Source organism: Eucalyptus grandis, chromosome 9, assembly GCF_016545825.1.
Source record: "Eucalyptus grandis isolate ANBG69807.140 chromosome 9, ASM1654582v1, whole genome shotgun sequence".
NCBI classification, from domain to species: Eukaryota; Viridiplantae; Streptophyta; class Magnoliopsida; order Myrtales; family Myrtaceae; genus Eucalyptus; species Eucalyptus grandis.
In genome coordinates, this window is record NC_052620.1 from 29962431 (window position 1) to 29988895 (window position 26465).

At 39.9% G+C, this 26465-nt stretch overlaps 1 protein-coding gene across 8 annotated transcripts in view; it reads left to right on the top strand.

Moving 5' to 3' along the window:
- The first annotated feature begins 328 nt into the window (after window positions 1–328).
- The window catches only part of LOC104419224 (microtubule-associated protein futsch), a 33019-nt gene continuing 6882 nt past the window's right edge, over window positions 329–26465 (top strand). Inside the window, exons 1-32 of one of the 8 annotated variants that reach the window (XM_039302052.1) lie at window positions 329–525; window positions 2083–3594; window positions 3700–3880; window positions 4882–5186; window positions 5269–5697; window positions 5916–6042; window positions 6706–7019; window positions 7103–7522; window positions 7745–7871; window positions 8488–8792; window positions 8876–9298; window positions 11336–11462; window positions 12101–12414; window positions 12498–12917; window positions 13140–13266; window positions 15686–15999; window positions 16083–16505; window positions 16742–16868; window positions 17482–17795; window positions 17878–18300; window positions 18539–18665; window positions 19260–19573; window positions 19657–20079; window positions 20302–20469; window positions 20638–20790; window positions 21322–21474; window positions 21556–22704; window positions 23589–24893; window positions 24985–25089; window positions 25189–25650; window positions 25731–25814; window positions 25919–26377. In XM_039302052.1, coding sequence (XP_039157986.1) covers window positions 487–525; window positions 2083–3594; window positions 3700–3880; window positions 4882–5186; window positions 5269–5697; window positions 5916–6042; window positions 6706–7019; window positions 7103–7522; window positions 7745–7871; window positions 8488–8792; window positions 8876–9298; window positions 11336–11462; window positions 12101–12414; window positions 12498–12917; window positions 13140–13266; window positions 15686–15999; window positions 16083–16505; window positions 16742–16868; window positions 17482–17795; window positions 17878–18300; window positions 18539–18665; window positions 19260–19573; window positions 19657–20079; window positions 20302–20469; window positions 20638–20790; window positions 21322–21474; window positions 21556–22704; window positions 23589–24893; window positions 24985–25089; window positions 25189–25650; window positions 25731–25814; window positions 25919–26377 — 11673 coding nt within the window. In that variant the 5' untranslated portion in view covers window positions 329–486. The remainder of the gene's footprint in view (window positions 526–2082; window positions 3595–3699; window positions 3881–4881; window positions 5187–5268; window positions 5698–5915; window positions 6043–6705; window positions 7020–7102; window positions 7523–7744; window positions 7872–8487; window positions 8793–8875; window positions 9299–11335; window positions 11463–12100; window positions 12415–12497; window positions 12918–13139; window positions 13267–15685; window positions 16000–16082; window positions 16506–16741; window positions 16869–17481; window positions 17796–17877; window positions 18301–18538; window positions 18666–19259; window positions 19574–19656; window positions 20080–20301; window positions 20470–20637; window positions 20791–21321; window positions 21475–21555; window positions 22705–23588; window positions 24894–24984; window positions 25090–25188; window positions 25651–25730; window positions 25815–25918; window positions 26378–26465) is intronic. The other 7 variants (XM_039302054.1, XM_039302053.1, XM_039302057.1 and 4 more) reach the window with 7 other exon arrangements.

Genomic DNA, 26465 nt, shown 5'->3' on the forward strand with positions numbered 1-26465 from the left:
GTCAAAAAGGTCATCCTCCCAGAAAACAACCTTCAACAGAACATTTCATAAGAGACAGATTAATAGTAACTTATCCTCGATAAATGGGAAAAAGTGAGTAGTAGTACCGCTTGTTACGATCGGTTAAAGTAATAGAAAAGGCTGGAAGTGTTATGCGGGTGATTTAACTGAAGCCGACCCTTTTTAGTAAAGTGGAATTAATCTCTTAAGTCGTGGCAAAATCAATCAGTAGGACCATCACATGCTTGGCCAACTCATCAAAATTATATCATATATCAAGTGGCATTTTGTCAGTTCTCGCCTACTTTTGCTATATCCATCATTGAATAATAACAGCGATCTAATGATCTTTAAATTCTTTCAGCTCAGCCTCAAGAATGGTCATAGAAAAGAAAAATAAAAAAGAAAACTGTTGGCTCACTTCAAGAGGATTAGCACATGCAGAGCTCATGATAATCCACCACCCGGAGTGAGAATACATGAAAGATGACGACGGAAAACAAGATTGCAGAAGCAGTAACGATGGTAAGGAAGATCTTCTTCTGCGTATGACATGTCTGCTTGAACATATCATCATGGTGTCATTGGGACTGCATTTTAATTGTCTCTCGCTGTATTTAGCTTCTCGATGCTTGTGCGAGCAAACTTTCCTCGTTAGCATGCATAAGACAGGTCGACAAGTCGGCAATATCATCACTTGGATTTGTCAAAGATGTTGGAACTAAAGAAATCTCAATCAGAATTGAACTTCACGAGAGATAGAAACTTTTTAAGTATAATGGGATATTTAGCTCAGTCACTGAGCTTTAATACTGCAGTAATCTCAAGCTGTTTGTTGACACCAGTGACGCAGAAAAGGAGTATATGCACCGTAGTTCACTACTCAGAGGAATAACAAGCGAATTAGTTGATCTAATTTGTGGCTGATGTTGATCTGAGGTTTCCCACCTTTTGTCTTCACTCATAACATTTCTCATGACATCAAACATAGCGGGAGATCCAGCAATGTCCTCAGTCTCAGTTTCTGCATATGAGAAAAGTCTACAGTAGATAAACGTTAGTGACCGGAGTGCCAGACATGAACAAGCTAATCTAAATCTCAAGAAATTTATGCATCTTTTGATTAAAGAAGAAAACAAAGACAACCCAGATGCCAGGCAGTGCCTTTTTACTAAGAATTGAGCATAGATCCATTCAGCTGCACAAAAACTCCACTTGATGATTAGCTATACTGATTTTTCCGACCAGCAAAAACTTATGCAAATACAAAATAGGAGACGCCTAAATTACAGATTATTATGTGATTAAAATAAAATATCAGTCATTACGAATTCTACCTGCAAAGTGGCCATGCTCTGTTTAAATTAAAGAAAAGCATCACAATCTCTTCGTGGGGTACATCACTGATTTCTTTACTTCATTCTCATGGTGGCGAGTTGGAAGTGTATGCGTAACTTTGTTCACATACAATGCGTTTATGCTGCATGAGGACTTTTTTGCTAACAGTTAGACTAGTAATAATGATCCTGTGATTTCTTTCGTAGCAATATTGTATCTAAATGGTCGTTAGTATTTCAGTGGAAAACATCAGTTCGCATGTTAAACCATACTAGTGGATTCAAAAGAGATTTTACAGACAAACCAGCATGCATAATGATATATGGACAGTATGTAATCTCCAAAGATGTCATTATTTTCCATTTTTGAGTTTAAACTCTGAGGGCATATATTTCCAACTTTGATTTGAGCAGAACCAACTAAATCAGGCTAACTGACACTATCGAGACCAACAAAAGCATAAAATCCATAGGTCATGTCACAAGAGTGTGTCATGAAACCTCCAGAGAAATTTCATTTAACTATTGGACTGATAAAACTGTGTAATCTAGCTTGAGTAAACCTTTAATCTTCTTGAGTTCAGGAAAAACTAACTTAACCCTTTCATTTGTCTTAAATATGTTTTACATGGCTTAGAGAAAACTGCTATCTCTCACAATTGTGGCTTAGAAAGGTGTCCTATCTATTTAGAGTGGAGGTAATCAAAGTTCTATCTTTATAAATAATCGAGGACTCTGCTTGTAGGAAAGTGAACTGGAAAAGAGAAGCGTCACATGTGAGCTCCTCGATCCAATCCTAAACAAATTTTCCTCAGAGGAATCAAAGAAATCCCCAGGCATGCAGGACCTGCCTGCTGAAATTAGCGAACTCCATGCAGAAGACGTGCATTCAAGTTGTGAGTTTGCAGAAAGCACACATGCGGACAGAAAAGACATCGACAGAGCTTCAGAGGGGGAGAAGTTTTTAGAATCGTCTTCTGAAGCAGCAATTGTTATGGCAGAGGATAACAAACAACTACTGAGAGCTGAAACATTAGAAACTGATGACAGGATGACAGATGAGGAGAAGCATTTCCAAGAAGAGAAGGGTGACAAGGATTATGATACTGATGATGTCACAAGTGCTGTTTCCCGCGTTGCAAAGACGGTGGAAGCAAATTTCAATATAATTGAAGAGCAAACAACCAATGAAGTCTTGGACCAAAATGTCGACACGGGCTGTGGTCCTAAAGTTGACTGCACAGACAATGTTGCGAATATGGATCCTACATTTGTACCCAAAAGTGTAGGAGACAACATCTTCGACGTAGAGAGTGAAGTATCAGAGAAATTGTTGGATTTACCAGCTGAACAAAAGGTGCCACAGTCACTGGATATATGCAAACAAAAAGAAAATGAAAAGGTCGAGATCGACAATATCATACAGAATGGAGCCAGAGATGCCTCCATAGCAGCAGTAGCAGCAAGTTCAGACACTCCAAATGATGACACCATAATCAGAGATGAGGGAGACAAAATGCCTGATGAGTCATCCACCACAGTGGCTGCGGACATGTCAATGAAGCACGAACATGAAGTGGGTACAGTAGAGCTCAAAGAAACCACCAGCACTGAAAGCCAAGATCTGACTGAATTAAGTGCAGAAATGAAACAATTGATGCCAGAAGGAGAAAATGAAGAATACAAAAGCAACTCAACAGGTTCTGCTGTTATCATAGAACCAGTAGCACATAGCTCGCATCAAATTGACGAAGGGGTTGCACTCAAAATGGATGTGGAGGAAGCAAATGATTTGACTCAGGAGACAATTATCCAAGTTGTTCAGAATACCTTGGCAAAAGATGAGGATGGCGTGGACCGAAAAGACAACCTTGACAATTCACCAGCAAAACATGAAGAGTCTGCGCAGAGAGATTATAGCAATCTGTTTAGTACGGAAGCTTCAGAAGAAGAGAGAAATGATAGTGGATATTTGACAGGTGAGGTGGTCACGGACGCCAGTCGTCAAGGGATAACTGATGCTAAAGATCACATTGCAAAGGAAATACCATCAGTTGAAGCAGAAGCAGAGGGAAGTTTCTTACAACCAAGTCTATTGGGCAATGAGCAACCTGATATTAATACTGTGGTGCAACAGAAAGCAGTTTCATGTATCAAAGAGGATTCACATAGCAAGAGCTGTGAAGGTGGCTTTACCCAAAATGCAGATGGAGACAAATCTGTGGATGACTCGCCAAACGATGGAGAAATACAAGAGGTTTTACTTTCATACTTTTAAAATCTAATTCAGAACCTTTAAAATTATCCACAATATTGACACAATTCAAATTCCAAAGCTTAAGAGTGTACATTTTATTTACAGAACTCTCCACTAAATCCAGAAGGGGACGAACAAAGAACTGAAGTGGCTGATCTGGAAGTCAAATGTGAAAAAGTTACTGGAGAGTGGGAAGCATGCAAGCCAAAGGAAGCAAAAACTGAAGATGAATCTGAAGCATGCAGTAGCAGAGAATTTCAGGATGCAGCACATCCATCTAGAGAAGGTTAGTTCCCAAACAAGTGGCCTGTATTATGCAGTTACAACTTCAATAAATGCAAGCGTCTCTGATAAGTGACCAACTGAGTTAGGGACTAGATAGAAGAGAATACGTTGTAGTTTGCATATATACCGAATGCAAGGTTTAACATCATCACTTTATTTGTCAAGGTTTCATATATCACCTGTCTGATTATGGGGAACGAGACAGCCAGAAGAGGATATTAGAAATAGAATGAAAATAAAAAAACTGAATGGTAGTTAATGTCCAAATTGCCATGTCTGCAGATACTTTGAAATAAGAATAAGATCTTTCTAAAGGTTACTATTCACAACTGCAGACTACTATATATATTAGCGAATCCTTTAGCTTATGAAGATATTATTGCCATGTCAAATATCTCTGCTTATAAAAGTTTCCAAAGCCAATCCCAAATTGTCGATTCAAGTGCAGACAGGACTTTTCTGTTGAGTCTTCTTACTCCTACTGTTTCATTCCTATCCATACCTGCGTAAGCCTATTATGGAAAAAAGATGGTAAAGAAGCACTTTTTGTTTCCAGATTTGATATCCATCTCAATTTCAAGTAGTCGAATGAATGTAAAAAAAGGAGGTGAACTACTTCCCATTCCAATAGCTTTATCCTAACAACCAAAGCATTGCTTAAGGGCCTCAATCCAGGCTTCGCACCCGACAATCATAACCTAAATGAAGCATTTTGAAAATATTTGCGTGGTTTTTTCATTGGCTGCGATGAAAACCATTGAGATGATGTGCTCAAACTCTAGGCATCAGAATATGTTTATGAGCAAATTTTTGGAAGGAATCAGACTCGAGAAGCTGTTAATAACTCTTACACCCCATTAATGCAACCTAATCAGCAATGATGCATACAATGATATGCATGAGGGATGAGAATACAATGCATGCACACGCATATGCACACTAGCGTACATGGAGAGAGAGAGAGAGTTGATTGGGTACTGATGGCTTGGAAAACGTGTGCAGGACATGATCCTAAAGATGTGGCAACTGACATAGCTGCCCCAGGTGATATCTACAGTACAGAAAGTGTTGCTGATGCGACACTCCGACCGACTTTTGAACCAGAAATCGTTCTGGAAACAGCTCCAGCAAGCAGAGCTGAACCTGGCAGCTGTTGTGGAGAAAAGGAACAAGCTACAGAAGTGGATGAAAATGAAGAACTCAAGGCAAAGTCCTGCAATACCACAGACCTCTCAGAAGAAACCATCGGAACAAGTCCAGCTGAGTTCTCTGATGCTATGCAGAAGGAAAATGAATGTGAAATCAAGGTTAGCTTCATAGCAATACATGTGGATCAGATGTGTTATTTTTTGTATAACAGAAGTAACCTGAAAACTCAATTAAACACAGTTATCAGAGGAGTCTGAACCAGCTGGAGCAGATAAGAGTTTGGAGGATGATGCACCTCAAGACAATGAAAGTTCTGAGACGTCTCTTCAAATTCCACCACCGACGCATGGGGAAATGACACGGGAAGTGGAAGGAGAAGAGAAAGGGACATCTACTGTCATTTTAGCTGATAACAGCAGCATCACTGGGCTGGAGAAGGTTATAGAAGAAGCACCAACGCCTGAAAAAGATTCTGAAGAAACAGTGAACAAGAATGAAGGGGCAAAAGAGTTCGAAAGATCGTTAAATGAGACACCCGAACCAACTGAGGTAGATATTACCAAAAGTCCAAAAACAGATGGAACCATTCTTTGCCATGAAGAATTGTCAGCAGAAGGAAATAATGAGGACAATGTCAACTATGAACAAAATGAGACAAACGAGGTAAAAGTAATGCATTTTATTCCACCTTTTCTCTATCAAGATGCAGACAAATGATTTCTCTGTCAAATGAGATCGTACTTGTGCCCTTATGTAATTGTTAGTATGCATATATGGGAAATAACTGTAACATCTACAAGGTCCACTCCTCAAAGTAGTCAGATAATTTTAAGCATCTTTGTCAAGTCCCTATGATTTGTATCAATGAACAAATTCCCTGTATGCAGATTTACGAGCAAACAGGGAGATCTAGCACAAAGGAGGGTCCGGAAGATCTAATTCTGCTTAAAGCCAACGAGGAAACTGGAGAATCCACAGTACCAGACTTGATTGAAGAGGATCCTATTCGACATGGTAAAGAAGCATATCTATTAGTTTATGAAGATATTATTGCAATGTCAAACATCTCTGCTTACAAAAGTTTCCAAAGCCAACCCCAAATTCTCGATTCATGTGCAGACATGACTTTTCTGTTGAGTCTTCTTACTCCTATTCATTAATTCCTGTCCATACTCGCATAAGCCCATCATGGAAAAAGATGGTAAAGAGGCACTATTTGTTTCCACATTATATGTCCATCTCAATTCCAAGCAACCAAATGAAAGTAAAAACAGGAGATAAAAGAATCGCTTCCCATTTCTCTGGCTTTATTCCAACAACCAAACCAGTGCTTAAAGGCCTCAATCCTGACTTCACATTGGACATTCATAACCTAAATGAAGTATTTCCAAAATATTTGCATGTTTTTTTCATTGGTTTGCTATAATCAACCTGATGAAAACCATAGAGCCAATGTGCTCAAACTCTAGGCATCAGATTATGTTTATAAGCAAATATCTGGAAAGAATCAGACTTGAGATTAACAGCTTCAACACCCCATGATTGCAACCTAATCGGCAATGATGCATACAGTGATATGCATGTGCGGATGAGGATACAATGTATGTACATGCATACAGAGAGAGAGAGAGAGAGAGAGCATTGATTGGGTACTGATGGCTTACAAAACGTGTGCAGGACATGATCCTGAAGATGTGGCAACTGATATAGCTGCCCCAGGTGATATCTACAGTACACAAAGTGACACTGATGTGATACTTCAACTGACTTTTGAACCAGAAATCGTTCTGGAAACTGCTCCAACAAGCAGAGCTGAACCTGATAGCTGTTGTGGAGACAAGGAAAAGGCTACAGAAGTGGACGAAAATGAAGAAGTCAAGGCAAAGTCTTGCAATACCACAGACCTCACAGACCTCAAAGAAGAAACCATCGGAACAAGTCCGGCTGACAACTCTGATACTACACAGGAGGAAAATGAATGTGAAATCAAGGTTAGCTTCATAGCAATATGTGTGGATCAAGATGTGTTGTTTTTTGTATGACAAAAGTAACCTGAAAACTCAATCAAACACAGTTATCGGAGGAGTCTGAAGCAGCTGGGGATAGGAGTTTGGAAGGCGATGCACCTGAAGACAATGAAAGCTCCGAGAAGTCTCCTCAGATTCCACTGCCCACGCATGGGGAAATGACACTTGAAGTGGAAGGAGAAGAAAACGGGAAATCTGATGTTGTTTTAGCTGATAACAGCAGCGTCACTGGGCTGGACAAGGTTATAGAGCAAGCGTCGATGCCAGAAAAAGATTCTGAAGAAATAGTGAACAAGGATGAAGGGGCAAATGAGTTCAAAAGACCATTAGATGAGATACCTGAACCAACTGAGGCAGATAGTACCGATAGTGCAAAAACAGATGGAACCATTCTTTGCCATGAAGAATTATTGGCAAAAGGAAATAATGAGGACAATGCCAAGTATGAACAAAATGAGACAAACAAGGTAAAAGTAATCAAGTTCATTTCGCTTTTTCTACATCAAGACAGAGACAAATGATTTTCTGTCAATTTATATCATACTTGTGCCCTTGAGTAACCCTTAATATGCAAATGTAGGGAATTACTCTAACTCTACATGGTCTATTCCTCAAATTAGTCAAAGCTAATTTTAAGCATCTTTGTCAAGTCCCTTTGTTGTATCCATGAACAAACTTCCCGTGTGCAGATCTATGAGCAAACGGGGAGATCTAGCACAACTGAGGGTCCAGAAGAAATAATTCTGCTTAAAGCCAACAAGGAGACTGGAGAATCCATGGTACCGGACTTGATCGAAGAGGATCCTATTCAACATGGTAAAGAAGCAAATTTATTTAGTTTGCAAAGATATTATTGCCATGTCAAACATCTCTGCTCACAAAAGTTTCCAAAGCCAACTCCAAATTGTTGATTCACGTGCAGAGATGAGTTTTCTGTTGAGTCTTTTTACTCCTATTCATTCATTCCTATCCATACTCATATAAGCCCATCATGAAAAAATTAAGGTAAAGAAGAGCTATTTGTTTCCACATTCTATATCCATCTGAATTCCAAGTAACCAAATGAAAGTGAAAAAGGGAGATAAAAGAACCGCTTCCCATTTTTCTGGCTTTATTCCAACAACAAAACCGGTGCTTAAAGGCTTCAATCCAGACTTCACACTGGACATTCATAACCTAAATGAAGCATTTCGAAAATATTTGCATGGTTTTGTCATTGGTTTCCCATAATCAACCTGATGAAAACCATAGAGATGATGTGCTCAAACTCTAGGCATCAGAATATGTTTATAAGCAAATTTCTGGAAGAATCAGATTTGAGATAAACAGCTTCAACCCCCCATGATGGCAACCTAATTGGCAATGATGCGTGAGAGAGAGAGAGAGAGAGAGAGAGAGATGGTTGGGTACAGATGGCTTGGTAAACGTGCAGGACATGATCCTGAAGATGTGGCAACTGATATAGCTGCCTCAGGTGATATCTACAGTACGGAAAGTGCCACTGATGACATGCTTCAACCGACTTTTGAACCAGAAAACGTTCTGGAAACTGCTCCAACAAGCAGAGCTGAACATGACAGCTGCTGTGGAAAGAAGGAACAAGCTACAGAAGTGGATGAAAATGAAGAAGTCAAAGCAAAGTCCTGCAATACCACAGACCTCACAGAAGAAACCATCGGAACAAGTCCTGCTGAGAACTCTGATACAACACAGAAGGAAAATGAATGTGAAATCAAGGTTAGCTCCATAGCAATATGTGTGGATCAAGATGTGTTATTTTTTGTATGACAAAAATGACCTGAAAACTCAATTAAACACAGTTATCGAAGGAGTCTGAAGCAGCTGGGGCAGATAGGAGTTTGGAAGGCGATGCACCTGAAGACAATGAAAGCTCCGAGAAGTCTCCTAAGATTCCACTGCCCACGCATGGGGAAATGACACATGAAGTGGAAGGAGAAGAAAAAGGGAAATCTGATGTCATTTTAGCTGATAACAGCAGCATCACTGGGCTGGACAAGGTTATAGAGCAAGCTTTGATGCCGGAAAAAGATTCTGAAGAAATAGTAAACAAGAATGAAGGGGCAAATGAGTTCAAAAGATCGTTAGATGAGATACCTGAACCAACTGAGGCAGATTGTAATGATAGTGCAAAAACGGATGGAACCATTCTATGCCATGAAGAATTATCAGCAAAAGGAAATGATGAGGACAATGCCAAGTACGAACAAAATGAGATAAACAAGGTAAACATAATGAAGTTCATTTCACTGTGTCTCCATCAAGATGGAGACAAAGTGGAGACAAATGATTCTCTGTCAAATGATATCATACTTGTGCCCTCGAGTAACCCTTCGTATGCATATGTAGAGAATTAACTCCAACTTTACATGGTCCATTCCTCAATATAGTCGAAGCTACTATTAAGCATCTTTGTCAAGTCCCTCTGATTCGTATCCATGAACAAAATTCCCTTGTGCAGATCCACGAGCAAATGGGGAGATCTAGCACAGCTGAGGGTCCGGAAGAAATAATTCTGCATAAAGCCAACAAGGAGACTGGAGAATCCACAGTACCAGACTTGATCGAAGAGGATCCTATTCAACATGGTAAAGAAGCATATCCATTAGTTTACGAAGATATTATTGCCATCTCAAAAATCTCTGCTCACAAAAGTTTCCAAAGCTAACTCCAAATTGTTGATTCATGTGTAGAGATGAGTTGAGTCTTTTTACTCCTATTCATTCATTCCTATCCATACTCGCATAAGCCCATCATGGAAAAAAAGATCGTAAAGAAGCACCATTTGTTTCCACATTCTATATCCATCTCAATTCCAAGTAACCAAATGAAAGTAAAAAAGGGAGATAAAAGAACCACTTCCCATTTCACTGGCTTTATTCCAACAACCAAACCAGTGCTAAAGGCCTCAATCCAGACTTCACATTAAACAATCATAACCTAAACGAATCATTTTGAAAATATTTGCATGGTTTTGTCAATAATCAACCCTATGAAAACCATAGAGACGATGTGCTCAAACTCTAGGCATCAGAATATGTTTATAGGCAAATTTCTGGAAGAATCAGATTTGAGAACAGCTTCAACCCCCCATGATGGCAACCTAATTGGCAATGATGCGTGAGAGAGAGAGAGAGAGAGAGAGAGAGAGAGAGAGAGAGAGAGAGAGAGATGGTCGGGTACTGATGGCTTGGTAAACGTGCAGGACATGATCCTGAAGATGTGGCAACTGATATAGCTGCCTCAGGTGATATCTACAGTACAGAAAGTGCCACTGATGACATGCTTCAACCGACTTTTGAACCAGAAATCGTTCTGAAACTGCTCCAACAAGCAGAGCTGAACACGACAGCTGCTGTGGAAAGAAGGAACAAGCTACAGAAGTGGATGAAAATGAAGAAGTCAAAGCAAAGTCCTGCAATACCACAGACCTCACAGACCTCACAGAAGAAACCATCGGAACAAGTCCGGCTGAGAACTCCAATACTACACAGAAGGAAAATGAACGTGAAATCAAGGTTAGCTTCATTGCAATATGTGTGGATCAAGATGTGTTATTTTCTGTATGACAAAAATAACCTGAAAACTCAATTAAACACAGTTATCGGAGGAGTCTGAAGCAGCTGGGGCAGATAGGAGTTTGGAAGGCGATGCACCTGAAGACAATGAAAGCTCCGAGAAGTCTCCTCAGATTCCACTGCCCACGCATGGGGAAATGACACTTGAAGTGGAAGGAGAAGAAAAAGGGAAATCTGACGTCATTTTAGCTGATAACAGCAGCGTCACTGGGCTGGACAAGGTTATAGAGCAAAAGTCGATGCCCGAAAAAGATTCTGAAGAAATAGTGAACAAGAATGAAGGGGCAAATGAGTTCAAAAGATCGTTAGATGAGATACCTGAACCAACTGAGGCAGATTGTAATGATAGTGCAAAAACGGATGGAACCATTCTATGCCATGAAGAATTATCAGCAAATGGAAATGATGAGGACAATGCCAAGTATGAACAAAATGAGATAAACAAGGTAAACATAATGAAGTTCATTTCACTTTGTGTCTCCATCAAGATGGAGACAAAGTGGAGACAAATGATTCTCTGTCAAATGATATCATACTTGTGCCCTCGAGTAACCCTTAGTATGCATATGTAGAGAATTAACTCCAACTTTACATGGTCCATTCCTCAATATAGTCGAAGCTAATATTAAGCATCTTTATCAAGTCCCTCTGATTCGTATCCATGAACAAAATTCCCTTGTGCAGATCTACGAGCAAACGGGGAGATCTAGCACAGCTGAGGGTCTGGAAGAAATAATTCTGCATAAAGCCAACAAGGAGACTGGAGAATCCACAGCACCAGACTTGATCGAAGAGGATCCTATTCAACATGGTAAAGAAGCATATCCATTAGTTTATGAAGATATTATCGCCATGTCAAACATCTCTGCTCACAAAAGTTTCCAAAGCCAACTCCAAATTGTCGATTTACATGCAGAGATGAGTTTTCTGTTGAGTCTTTTTACTCCTATTCATTCATTCCTAACCATACTCGCATAAGCCCATCATGGAAAGAAGATGGTAAAGAAGCACTGTTTGTTTCCACATTCTATGTCCATCTCAATTCCAAATAACCAAATGCAAGTAAAAATGGGAGATAAAAGAACCACTTCCCATTTCGCTGGCTTGATTCCAACAACCAAACCATTGCTTAAAGGCCTCAATCCAGACTTCACATTGCATAATCATAACCTAAATGAAGTACTTCGAAAATATTTGCCTGGTTTCGTCAATAATCAACCCTATGAAAACCATAGAGATGATGTGTTCAAACTCTAAGCATCAGAATATGTTTATAAGCAAATTTCAGGAAAGAATCAGACTTGAGATTAACAGCTTCAACACCCCATGATTGCAACCTAATCGGCAATGATGCATGAGAGAGAGAGAGAGAGAGAGAGAGAGAGAGAGAGAGAGAGAGAGAGAGAGAGAGAGTTGGTCAGGTACTGATGGCTTGGGAAACATGTGCAGGACATGATCCTGAAGATGTAGCAACTGATATATCTGCCTCAGGTGATATCTACAGTACAGAAAGAGTCACTGATACGATACTTCAACCGACTTTTGAACCAGAAATCGTTCTGAAGACAGCTCCAACAAGCAGAGCTGAACCTGACAGCTGCTGTGGAGACAAGGAACAAGCTACAGCAGTGGAAGAAAATGAAGAAGTCAAGGCAAAGTCCTGCAATACCACAGACCTCACAGATCTCACAGCAGAAACCATTGGAACAAGTCCGGCTGAGAACTCCGATACTACACAGAAGGAAAATGAACGTGAAATCAAGGTTAGCTTCATAGCAATATGTGTGGATCAAGATGTGTTTTTTATTGTATGACAAAACTAACCTGAAAACTCAATTAAACACAGTTATCGGAGGAGTCTGAAGCAGCTGGGGATAGGAGTTTGGAAGGCGATGCACCTGAAGACAATGAAAGCTCCGAGAAGTCTCCTCAGATTCCACCGCCCATGCATGGGGAAATGACACTTGAAGTGGAAGGAGAAGAAAAAGGGAAATCTGATGTCATTTTAGCTGATAACAGCAGCGTCACTGGGCTGGACAAGGTTATAGAGCAAGCGTCGATGCCTGAAAAAGATTCTGAAGAAATAGTGAACAAGGATGAAGGGGCAAATGAGTTCAAAAGACCGTTAGATGAGATACCTGAACCAACTGAGGCAGATAGTACCGATAGTGCAAAAACAGATGGAACCATTCTTTGCCATGAAGAATTATCGGCAAAAGGAAATAATGAGGACAATGCCAAGTATGAACAAAATGAGACAAACAAGGTAAAAGTAATGAAGTTCATTTCACTTTGTCTACATCAAGACAGAGACAAATGATTCTCTGTCAAATGATATCATACTTGTGCCCTTGAGTAACCCTTAGTATGCATATGTAGGGAATTACTCTAACTCTACATGGTCTATTCCTCAAATTAGTCAAAGCTAATTTTAAGCATCTTTGTCAAGTCCCTTTGTTGTATCCATGAACAAACTTCCCGTGTGCAGATCTATGAGCAAACGGGGAGATCTAGCACAACTGAGGGTCCAGAAGAAATAATTCTGCTTAAAGCCAACAAGGAGACTGGAAAATCCATGGTACCGGACTTGATCGAAGAGGATCCTATTCAACATGGTAAAGAAGCAAATTTATTTAGCTTGCAAAGATATTATTGCCATGTCAAACATCTCTGCTCACAAAAGTTTCCAAAGCCAACTCCAAATTGTTGATTCACTTTACTCTTATTCATTCATTCCTATCCATACTCATATAAGCCCATCAGGAAAAAATTATGGTAAAGAAGCGATATTTGTTTCCACATTCTATATCCATCTGAATTCCAAGTAACCAAATGAAAGTGAAAAAGGGAGATAAAAGAACCACTTCCCATTTCTCTGGCTTTATTCCAACAACCAAACCGGTGCTTAAAGGCTTCAATCCAGACTTCACATTGGACATTCATAACCTAAATGAAGCATTTCGAAAATATTTGCATGGTTTTGTTATTGGTTTCCCATAATCAACCTGATGAAAACCATAGAGATGATGTGCTCAAACTCTAGGCATCAGAATATGTTTATAAGCAAATTTCTGGAAAGAATCAGACTTGAGATTAACAGCTTCAACACCCCATGATTGCAACCTAATTGGCAATGATGAGAGAGAGAGAGAGAGAGAGAGAGAGAGAGAGAGAGAGAGGGAGTTGGTCGGGTACTGATGGCTTGGGAAACATGTGCAGGACATGATCCTGAAGATGTGGCAACTGATATAGCTGCCTCAGGTGATATCTACAGTACAGAAAGTGTTTTCGCTGGTGCGATACTTCAACCGACTTTTGAACCAGAAATCGTTCTGGAAACAGCTTCAACAAGCAGAGCTGAACCCGACAGCTGTTGTGGAGACAAGGAAAAAGCTACAGAAGTGGATGAAAATGAAGAAGTCAAGGCAAAGTCTTGCAATACCACAGACCTCACAGACCTCACAGAAGAAACCATCGGAACAAGTCCGGCTGACAACTCTGATACCACACAGAAGGAAAATGAATGTGAAATCAAGGTTAGCTTCATAGCAATATGTGTGGATCAAGATGTGTTATTTTTTGTATGACAAAAGTAACCTGAAAACTCAATTAAACACAGTTATCGGAGGAGTCTGAAGCAGCTGGGGCAGATAGGAGTTTGGAAGGCGACGCACCTGAAGACAATGAAAGCTCTGAGAAGTCTCCTCAGATTCCACCGCCCATGCATGGGGAAATGACACTTGAAGTGGAAGGAGAAGAAAAAGGGAAATCTGATGTCGTTTTAGCTGATAACAGCAGCATCACTGGGCTGGACAAGGTTATAGAGCAAGCGTCGATGTCCGAAAAGATTCTGAAGAAATGGTGAACAAGAATGAAGGGGCAAATGAGTTCAAAAGATTGTTAGATGAGATACCTGAACCAACTGAGGCAGATAGTAATGATATTGCAAAAACGGATGGAACCATTCTTTGCCATGAAGAATTATCAGCAAAAGGAAATGATGAGGACAATGCCAAGTACGAACAAAATGAGATAAACAAGGTAAACATAATGAAGTTCATTTCACTTTGTCTCCATCACGATGCAGACAAAGTGGAGACAAATGATTCTCTGTCAAATGATATCATACTTGTGCCCTTGAGTAACCCTTAGTATGCATATGTAGAGAATTAACTCCAACTTTACATGGTCCATTCCTCAATATAGTCGAAGCTAATTTTAAGCATCTTTGTCAAGTCCCACTGATTCGTATCCATGAACAAAATTCCCTTGTGCAGATCGACGAGCAAACGGGGAGATCTAGCACAGCTGAGGGTCCGGAAGAAATAATTCTGCTTAAAGCCAACAAGGAGACTGGAGAATCCACAGCACCAGACTTGATCAAAGAGGATCCTATTCAACATGGTAAAGAAGCATATGCATTAGTTTACGAAGATATTATAGCCATCTCAAAAATCTCTGCTCACAAAAGTTTCCAAAGCCAACTCCAAATTGTCGATTCACGTGTAGAGATGAGTTTTCTGTTGAGTCTTTTTACTCCTATTCATTCATTCCTATCCATACTCACATAAGCCCATCATGGAAAAACGATGGTAAAGAAGCACTGTTTGTTTCCACATTCTATATCCATCTCAATTCCAAGTAACCAAATGAAAGTAAAAAAGGGAGATAAAAGAACCACTTCCCATTTCACTGGCTTTATTCCAACAACCAAACCAGTGCTAGAGGCCTCAATCCAGACTTCACATTGAACAATCATAACCTAAATGAAGCATTTTGAAAATATTTGCATGGTTTTGTCAATAATCAACTCTATGAAAACCATAGAGACGATGTGCTCAAGCTCTAGGCATCAGAATATGTTTATAGGCAAATTTCTGGAAAAATCAGATTTGAGATAAACAGCTTCAACCCCCCATGATTGCAACCTAATTGGCAATGATGCGTGAGAGAGAGAGAGAGAGAGAGAGAGAGAGAGAGAGAGAGAGAGAGATAGAGATGGTCGGGTACTGATGGCTTGGGAAACATGTGCAGGACATGATCCTGAAGATGTGGCAACTGATATAGCTGCCTCAGGTGATATCTACAGTACGGAAAGTGCCACTGATGACATGCTTCAACCGACTTTTGAACCAGAAATCGTTCTGGAAACTGCTCCAACAAGCAGAGCTGAACACGACAGCTGCTGTGGAAAGAAGGAACAAGCTACAGAAGTGGATGAAAATGAAGAAGTCAAGGCAAAGTCCTGCAATACCACGGACCTCACAGACCTCACAGAAGAAACCATCGGAACAAGTCTGGCTGACAACTCTGATACTACACAGAAGGAAAATGAAAGTGAAATCAAGGTTAGCTTCATAGCAATATGTGTGGATCAAGATGTGTTATTTTTTGTATGACAAAAGTAACCTGAAAACTCAATTAAACACAGTTATCGGAGGAGTCTGAAGCAGCTGGGGCAGATAGGAGTTTGGAAGGCAATGCACCTGAAGACAATGAAAGCTCCGAGAAGTCTCCTCAGATTCCACCGCCCACGCATGGGGAAATGACACTTGAAGTGGAAGGAGAAGAAAAAGGGAAATCTGATGTCATTTTAGCTGATAACAGCAGCATCACTGGGCTGGACAAGGTTATAGAGCAAGCGTCGATGTCCGAAAAAGATTCTGAAGAAATGGTGAACAAGAATGAAGGGGCAAATGAGTTCAAAAGATTGTTAGATGAGATACCTGAACCAACTGAGGCAGATAGTAATGATATTGCAAAAACGGATGGAACCATTCTTTGCCATGAAGAATTATCAGCAAAAGGAAATGATGAGGACAATGCCAAGTACGAACAAAATGAGATAAACAAGGTAAACATAATGAAGTTCATTTCACTTTGTCTCCATCACGATGCAGACAAAATGGAGACAAATGATTCTCTGTCAAATGATATCATACTTGTGCCCTTGAGTAACCCTTAGTATGCATATGTAGAGAATTAACTCCAACTTTACATGGTCCATTCCTCAATATAGTCGAAGCTAATTTTAAGCATCTTTGTCAAGTCCCTCTGATTCGTATCCATGAACAAAATTCCCTTGTGCAGATCGACGAGCAAACGGGGAGATCTAGCACAGCTGAGGGTCCGGAAGAAATAATTCTGCTTAAAGCCAACAAGGAGACTGGAGAATCCACAGCACCAGACTTGATCAAAGAGGATCCTATTCAACATGGTAAAGAAGCATATGCATTAGTTTACGAAGATATTATAGCCATCTCAAAAATTTCTGCTCACAAAAGTTTCCAAAGCCAACTCCAAATTGTCGATTCATGTGTAGAGATGAGTTTTCTGTTGAGTCTTTTTACTCCTATTCATTCATTCCTATCCATACTCGCATAAGCCCATCATGGAAAAAAGATGGTAAAGAAGCACTGTTTGTTTCCACATTCTATATCCATCTCAATTCCAAGTAACCAAATGAAAGTAAGAAAGGGAGATAAAAGAACCACTTCCCATTTCACTGGCTTTATTCCAACAACCAAAACCAGTGCTAAAGGCCTCAATCCAGACTTCACATTGAACAATCATAACCTAAATGAAGCATTTTGAATATATTTGCATGGTTTGGTCAATAATCAATCCTATGAAAACCATAGAGACGATGTGCTCAAACTCTAGGCATCAGAAAATGTTTATAGGCAAATTTCTGGAAGAATCAGATTTGAGATAAACAGCTTCAACCCCCCGTGATTGCAACCTAATTGGCAATGATTCATGAGAGAGAGAGAGAGAGAGAGAGAGAGATAGAGATGGTTGGGTACTGATGGCTTGGGAAACATGTGCAGGACATGATCCTGAAGATGTAGCAACTGATATATCTGCCTCAGGTGATATCTACAGTACAGAAAGAGTCACTGATGCGATACTTCAACCGACTTTTGAACCAGAAATCGTTCTGAAAACAGCTCCAACAAGCAGAGCTGAACCTGACAGCTGTTGTGGAGACAAGGAGCAAGCTGCAGCAGTGGACGAAAATGAAGAAGTCAAGGCAAAGTCCTGCAATACCACAGACCTCACAGACCTCACAGCAGAAACCATCAGAACAAGTCTGGCTGAGAACTCCGATACTACACAAAAGGAAAATGAATGTGAAATCAAGGTTAGCTTCATAGCTATATGTGTGGATCAAGATGTGTTTTTTTTGTATGACAAAAGTAACCTGAAAACTCAATTAAACACAGTTATCAGAGGAGTCTGAAGCAGCTCGGGCAGATAGGAGTGTGGAAGGCGATGCACCTCACGACAATAAATGCTCTGAGATGTCTCCTCAGATTCCACCACCGACGCATGGGGAAATGACATGGGAAGTGGAAGGAGAAGAAAAAGGGACATGTGATGTCAGTTTAGCTGATAACAGCAGCATCACTAGGCTGGACAAGGTTATAGAGCAAGCATCGATGCCTGAAAAAGATTCTGAAGAAATAGCGAACAAGAATGAAGGGGCGAATGAGCTCAAAAGATCGTTAAATGAGAAACCTGAACCAACTGAGGCAGATAGTACCGATAGTGCAAAAACAGAAGGAACCATTCTATGCCATGAAGAATTATCCGCAAAAGGAAATGATGAGGACAATGCCAAGTACGAAGAAAATGAGATAAACAAGGTAAAAGAAATGAAGTTCATTTCACTTTGTCCGTCTCCATCAAGATGGAGACAAAATTGAGACAAATGATTCTGTCAAATGATATCATACTTGTGCCCTTGAGTAACCCTTAGTATGCATATGTAGGGAATTACTCTTAACTCTACGTGATCCATTCCTCAAAATAGTCAAAGCTAATTTTAAGCATCTCTGTCAAGTCCTTCTGGTTTGTATCCATGAACAAAATTCCCGTGTGCAGATCTATGAGCAAACCGGAAGATCTAGCACAACTGAGGGTCCAGAAGAAATAATTCTGCTTAAAGCCAACAAGGAGACTGGAGAATCCACAGCACCAGACTTGATTGAAGAGGATCCTATTCAACATGGTAAAGAAGCATATTCATTAGTTTACAAAGATATTATTGCCATCTCAAAAATCTCTGCTCACAAAAGTTTCCAAAGCCAACTCCAAATTGTTGATTCACGTGTAGAGATGAGTTTTCTGTTGAGTCTTTTTACTCCTATTCATTCATTCCTATCCATACTCGCATAAGCCCATCATGGAAAAAAGATAGTAAAGAAGCACTGTTTGTTTCCACATTCTATATGCATCTCAATTCCAAGTAACCAAATGAAAGTAAAAAAGGGAGATAAAAGAATCACTTCCCATTTCACTGGCTTTATTCCAACAACCAAACCCGTGCTAAAGGCCTCAATCCAGACTTCACATTGGACAATCATAACCTAAATGAAGCATTTTGAAAATATTTGCATGGTTTTGTCAATAATCAACCCTATGAAAACCATAGAGACGATGTGCTCAAACTCTAGGCATCAGAATATGTTTATTAGCAAATTTCTGGAAGAATCAGATTCGAGATAAACAGCTTCAACACCCCATGATTGCAACCTAATCGGCAATGATGCGTGAGAGAGGGAGAGAGAGATGTTTGGGTACTGATGGCTTGGGAAACGTGCAGGACATAATCCTGAAGATGTAGCAACTGATATAGCTGCCTCAGGTGATATCTACAGTGCGGAAAGTGCCACTGATGACATGCTTCAACCGACTTTTGAACCAGAAATCGTTCTGGAAACAACTCCAACAAGCAGAGCTGAACACGACAGCTGTTGTGAAAAGAAGGAACAAGCTACAGAAGTGGACGAAAATGAAGAAGTCAAGGCAAAGTCCTGCAATACCACAGACCTCACAGACCTCACAGAAGAAACCATCGGAACAAGTCCGGCTGAGAACTCTGATGCTACACAGAAGGAAAATGAATGTGAAATCAAGGTTAGCTTCATAGCAATTTGTGTTGATCAAGATGTGTTATTTTTTGTACGACAAAAGTAACCTGAAAACTCAATTAAACACAGTTATCGGAGGAGTCTGAAGCAGCTAGGGCAGATAGGAGTTTGGAAGGCGATGCACCTGAAGACAATGAAAGCTCTGAGATGTCTCCTCAGATTCCACCGCCCACGCATGGGGAAATGACACGGGAAGTGGAAGGAGAAGAAAAAGGGACATCTGATGTCATTTTAGCTGATAACAGCAGCGTCACTGCGCTGGACAAGGTTATAGAGCAAGCATTGACACCTGAAAATGATTCTGAAGAAACACTGAACAAGAATGAAGGGGCAAAAGAGTTCCAAAGGTCGTTAAATGAGATACCTGAACCAACTGAGGCAGATAGTACTGATAGTGCAAAAGCGGATGGAACCATTCTATGCCATGAAGAATTATCAGCAAAAGGAAATGATGAGGACAATGCCAAGTACGAACAAAATGAGATAAACAAGGTAAACATAATGAAGTTCATTTCACTTTGTCTTCATCAAGATGGAGGCAAATGATTCTCTGTCGAATGATATCATACTTGTGCTCTTGAGTAACGCTTAGTATGCATGTGTAGGAATTACTCTCTTCATGGTCCATTCCTCAAAATAGTCAAAGCAAATTTTATGCATCTTTTGTCAAGTCCCTTTGATTTGTATACATGAACAAACTTCCCTGGTGTGCAGATCTATGAGCAAACAGGGAGAGCTAGCACAACTGAGGCTTTGGAAGAAATAATTCTGCTTATAGCCAACACGGAGGCTCAAGAATCTACAGCACCAGACTTGATTGAAAAGGATCCTATTCAAGAGAGGACTACCAAAGCAATAGCCCATGGAGAGGACAATGCGATGGTACACCCAGAAGCACCCGATTATTGAATTGCCTCCATAATATCGAATAATGACTTGAACCCCCTCCTATGCACAGAAGACATGAACGTTCCATTGTGTCTCTGCAATCTCAATGTGTGTGCTTTTTTCTATTACCTTTGACCTATCATAAACCACTAATTGCAACAGGGATGCCAGATCAATCCATCAACTGAAGAAGCGGACTACACCAAAGACATCACAGAGGAAACAAACAAAGCAAGAGACTTTGAGGTAAGTGCAGAGGGGATTAGTGAAGGCAGACCTTCAAAAGACAATCGAGAAGAAGAAAATAACGAGGAGGTTGGCTACATCAAAACTTGATTTCTTCACATCCTTTTTGAATATTACAAGAATTCCATCTTCCACAGGGTCTATCAACTTCAGTAGTATCCTAAAAAAGCTTCTAGGTTCTCATGACTTTCCGCAGAGAATAATTAATGCACATGACAGAAGCTAATAGCTTCAAGTTCTACTATGTGGTTGAAGGAACTATGGACAAATTCCTTCTATCATCTTTTGCTTGATAGGCACCAGGTGCATTTTTATGCTAACCTACCTAAACAACGCATACTAACCATTCCCTTAACAAAATGCCATCTTAAGCAATCCTCCTCAGATTTATTTTATCTACATCCACATAATAAATGCTTGAACTACCACAAGGTCTAGTATCAATTTATGTGACGAATCAAATTGTGAAGAACAATTTTAGCAACAAAAGAAACACAAAAGCTTTTATATTCCAGTACAGACAATCAAACTAAAATTTGTATTTTTCTCAAACAAGTTTTCCATCCCATTAACACGATAATATCTATCAATCTTGTCCAGGTACCCATGCAATCAGTTACATTCACTTCACGTGAGAAAACAGATGAACGAGAGGAAGATGCAAAATCCAAACTCTCTCCTGCAGTGGATGAACAAGAGAGTGAAAACCAGAAGTCAAAGTTTATGATTGATGCAATCTCCTTAAATGAAGAGGTGAGATCGCATTAAATGTCTCTGAAACCATTCCCTGTCATTTGATGTCCATAAGGCTAGCTGACAAATTATACTCAACAGGATAAGGACGCGAAGGACTTCACAGAACAGATGGAAGCTGCATGCTCAATTGAAAATACTGCCAACACCGAAAAGGACAATACAGAGACATGTAATACAATCCACTCTACCAGCATTGAAAAATGCTCAGAAAAAGAAATGCCGCCTAAGGAGCATGATGAATATCACCGATCAGACTCCCCTTTTGCACCCCCTGAAACCAGTTCCGAGGTCAATGGAGCAGCTGAGAGTTTAGAAGTGCCTTCTGCTAGCGGTTCCCAAGCTGCCCAAGTTTCTGGCATAGAAGATGGCATTCCCGCCAATGATAATGAACCGGAAGCCAAAAATGATGCAGCAAGTACTGATATTGTTTCAGCAGTAGATGAGCTTCCAACATTGGCGAAGCAGGACAGAAGGTTGGAAAATACAGACAGCAATGTGAAGGAAGATGACTTGACTGACTTAGGTCAGGAAAAAGGGGAGACTCCAGTATCAGCTGATGCAACAAAAGAATTGACAGAGTCTGAAATATTGGATAAAGAACCTAAAGATTTTAAAGATTTAGGCACTACTGAAAAACCTGCTTTGGACATTTCAGAAGGAAGGCCCTGTTCAATCCTGAAAACTGAAGCTGGTGAGGAAGAATGTGAGGCTTCTGCAGAATATGAAGGCCCAGACAAGAATGAAGGACATCTATTTGGTGCTCATTCGACCGAAGGTGTCTTGATGCCACAAGACGATGAATCTACAAACACAGTCTCTGAATCTGAGGAGGTTGAAACTGCAAAGAGGAATGCTCAAAAGGAAGTGAGTGAAGATCTACACGTTGCTCCTGAGGTGCATTTTGCTGATCTCAATATTGCAAAAGGCACATATATCTCAGCCTCCAATGGAACAGAAGAAACAGAAAATCAGACTCAGGTGGACCAACATAATGCTATATCAGATGAGAGATCTGTAAATACATATTTAGAAATGAAGGAAATTGAAGGTGAGACCCATGATGAAGCCTTGAAGCACCAGGAATCATTTGCACCTGAGACAGATATTAAGAACAGAACCCTGGAAGGAAAGGTTTCCACAGAGAATGCCGAGGACAACTTAAAGGAAGATCCTGTGCCAGATAAAGCAGCATTCCACTCCGAAATCAGTACTCCCATTACAGAAGAGGTAAAGAGTGTCATTTTCTTTAATGTCATCATACACTAGATGGAATATGCAGCTTCAATTGCAACTTGGAAATTGATGACTGTTTAAAGGATCTGCAGCAGTAATTGAACACATTTCCCATCTCTGAAATTATATCATATTAAGAAGCTTGAGATAGATGACACCACACTTCATAAGACAGCTAAATTATACAGCCAAAAATTTATTTCACATCACTACTTGAGTGCCAATATGCCCACAACAAATGCGAAGATGCTGACATAAATTAGTAGAGATGACTTTTTGTTCTCTGCTACTAAGAGATTAGAGAAAATATTTCAACCAATTATGAGGATAGATACAGCACTTAATTAAAAAAAATGTATGAAAAATGAAAATAAACTGACAGAAACTACTAAGAAAGCAATCTAAAATTTGAGAAGCATGATTTCACACATTGCAGTGACTTTAACATCACAATCTTATGTCCACATGGTGGGACAAGAATAGGACTAATTAAGGAAAAAACAAGGAGAACATGAACTCAAGACTAGAGACTTGTTCTACATTGAGATACAAGATGCCATAAATTTATAACATCATGTCAACAAAATGAGTCAGATAATGATGACAGTTTGTGAGAATAAGAGGTGAAAAAAGTTTGAATTTCTAATTCTATTTCCATTTCTTTTTGTCTATATCTTGTTGAACAACAGAATAGTGTCATGAAAATGCTAATGAAAGGTAAAAGAATGGCTTATAGAGGAAGTGACCAACATAGATGAATATAAACTCCAGATGAAGTCATTGTTGAAGTCAAAGCCTACTACGCATCCACATAGTACTAAAATTCTACTAGTGATTATTTATTGTCAGAGAGTGACTTAAGCTACCATAATTAACAGAAAGGAGCTGCTGACACGACATCCACTCAAAATCTCAAAACAATGGAGTTGACTGAAAAGACAGAGACAACAAACATGGAGATTGAAGAACATTCGGGATTGGAAAGGGAGACATATATTGCAGGGGAAGTGGAAGAAGAGGTACAGTACCGAGATAAAGAAGATCCAGTTGGTCTCGTCATCACACCGGTGGAAATAATCAAGGAGGATACAATCAAGGAACCAGACAGTGCTGTCAATAGGGATATTGCTGCTGTGGAAATCGGACAGGAAGAGGTGAGACCACCAAAAAAACAGCTAGATGACAGACCCAATATGGCATCTGGTATTTGCTCGGACATGGGGCTTCCAGAAAGAACAGAAATTGACCACGGTGAAGAGATTGATGGAACGGAGTATAATGAAATTTCCACCAACTTGCCGCCTAAATCTTCAGAAAGCGATACTAAGAGCGCACAGCGAGAGATTACTGTTGTTGAGAATCCAACAACAACAGAAGAAATTGAGCTACCTTCAGATAAAAAGGATGAAACAAGAGCTTCGGATGCTAAAGAAAGTACCGAAACAGAGAACTGCACATCTATTGAGAACGCAGATGCAGAAGAAACAGAAAAGCTTGAAGAAATTTCTGAAAGGCTAGCTACATCCTCTACCCAAAATGGAGAAGCAGTGAAAGATGGAAGCACACCTGATCAGACTACCCCTCGAGAATCAACACTTGAGCTCCTGACACCAGCTTCAATGTCTCTTCTGGAAGAAAAAGAAGGTGGACCTAAAACTGCAGATGAGAAGATTAAAGATGACAAAGAAGAGGAGGTTGAAATGCAATTAAATGAGAATCTACAATTATCTTCAGGGACAGTGCAGACAGAGGAAGCATGCTTTGATAAGAAAGAGACCAATAACGATGGAGTCTCAGAAATAGACAGTGAAGATTCTGAGGGTGAAAAAGACATTCCAAATGAACAGAAAAATGACTGCACTCATGGAGAAGAAGTTCTGAAAGTAGAGACTCAGGAAAAAGAAAGCAAGACCACAAATCCTGATTCTCCAGAGGTCGATAATACCACTGCCAAAGTTAGTGTTATCACAGAGGAAGCATCTAGCATTGTATCAAGCAAAAGTGAAAATGCGCATGAAGTCGTGCCAGATATTCAGACAAACGAAAGTTTCACAAGATTAGAGGATGCTGATTTGAAAGGCCTGGAAGTGGAGGCAACCATCGCTGATGTCAAGCCTGAACAGAAGTGTGAGGATGCAATTGAAGCAATTGATATCTCACAGAATGCAATCACTGATGAAGTGGTATGCTGAAAATTTGATGAGTTGATCATGAATTTCACATTTTTGATCTCTTGTCAAATGTCTGTTAGTCATTCATGAATATGTTGTACAGGTGCTTCAGGGACAATTAAAGACAGAAGACACTCAAAATGAGGAAGAACTTGAGACAGGGGAAGGTGATAAGAAATTATTACTCAAAAGCTGCAAAATTGATGAGGTTAGTATGTGAGCACAAACACTAGCTTTGCTGGAGAATGCTGTCACATGTTGCTATTATCTTCCTATAAAAAATGAGATGTATATTTATGTGCAACAGATGAAGGACTTTGTCCCCGTACTAGAAGATTCTCAAGCAATAGATCAAGCTGAAGAAGCACAAGCAGGAAATGTAGATAATGAGGAAATTCAAATCAGCAAAATAGAGAATGATGGTGAAAGTATCTCTACTTCAAAAACTGCAGATGCCACCAAAGACATCGAGAAGGAGGTTGTGAAGGAAACAGCAACCCTTGATCATTTCAATGACCTGACTACAGCTGCAGTTGAAACTGAAGAAATTGGCATTCCTGCAAAGGAAGCATCTAGTGGTGTGTTTGATGAAATTGCACATGAAGTGATGTCAGATGCTCAAGAAAGTGGAAGTTCAATAGAATTGGAGCATGATGAAATGAAAGGTATGAAAGTTGAGGCAGTCGCTGCTGATGTCAAGCCTGAAGAGAAGTGTGAGGCTGCAATTGAAGCAAATCGAATTTCACAGAATGGAATAATTAACGAAGGGGTATGATTTTCCCATAGACTCTTCACCTCTTATGATTTATCCAATGTTCTGTTATCCATACATGGAAATGTGTTGTGCAGGTGACTGATGAAAATAAAAAGTCAGAAGAAACTCAACATGGGGAACAACGTGAGAATGGAGAAGGTGATACCAAAACCAGTGAGGTTAGTATGAGCTCATAAACAGTAGCTTTCCTTAAGAATGCTCACATATGTATATTACATTACTATCCACAATCATGGTTAAGTAGCTTTTTTCTATTGAACAGAAGAAAGACTGCTTTGGCCCCATACTCGCTGAAAATACTGAAGAGAAAGATCAAGATGAACAAGCACAAGCAGGAAATGCAGATACAGAGCAAAATAGTGACAAGCTAAAGGACGGTATTTCTGTTTCAAAAACTGAAGATCCAACCAAAGACTTCGACGAGAACATAAAGAAAACAGATACCCTCGATGAGCTTAATGTCACTACCATAGCCACTGTGGAAACAGCTGCCGAAATTAGCATTCCGAAGGAAGAAGCATCGGGCGTTATGTTCCCAAAAGGGGAGCATATTCATGAAATATCCGATGTCCAAACAAATGAAAGTTCCATAGGATCAGAGGATGCTGACATGAATACTATGAGAGTTGAGGCAGTCACTGCTGATGTCGAGCCTGCAGAGAAGTGTGATGATGGAATTGAAGAAATTGATATGTCACATAATGAAATAATTAATGAAGGGGTATGAAGAAAAGTTGACAAAAATTTAGTTGATCTTCGTTGGATTTTCCATTATGTTGTCCACCAATTATTCAATGCTTTGTTAGTCA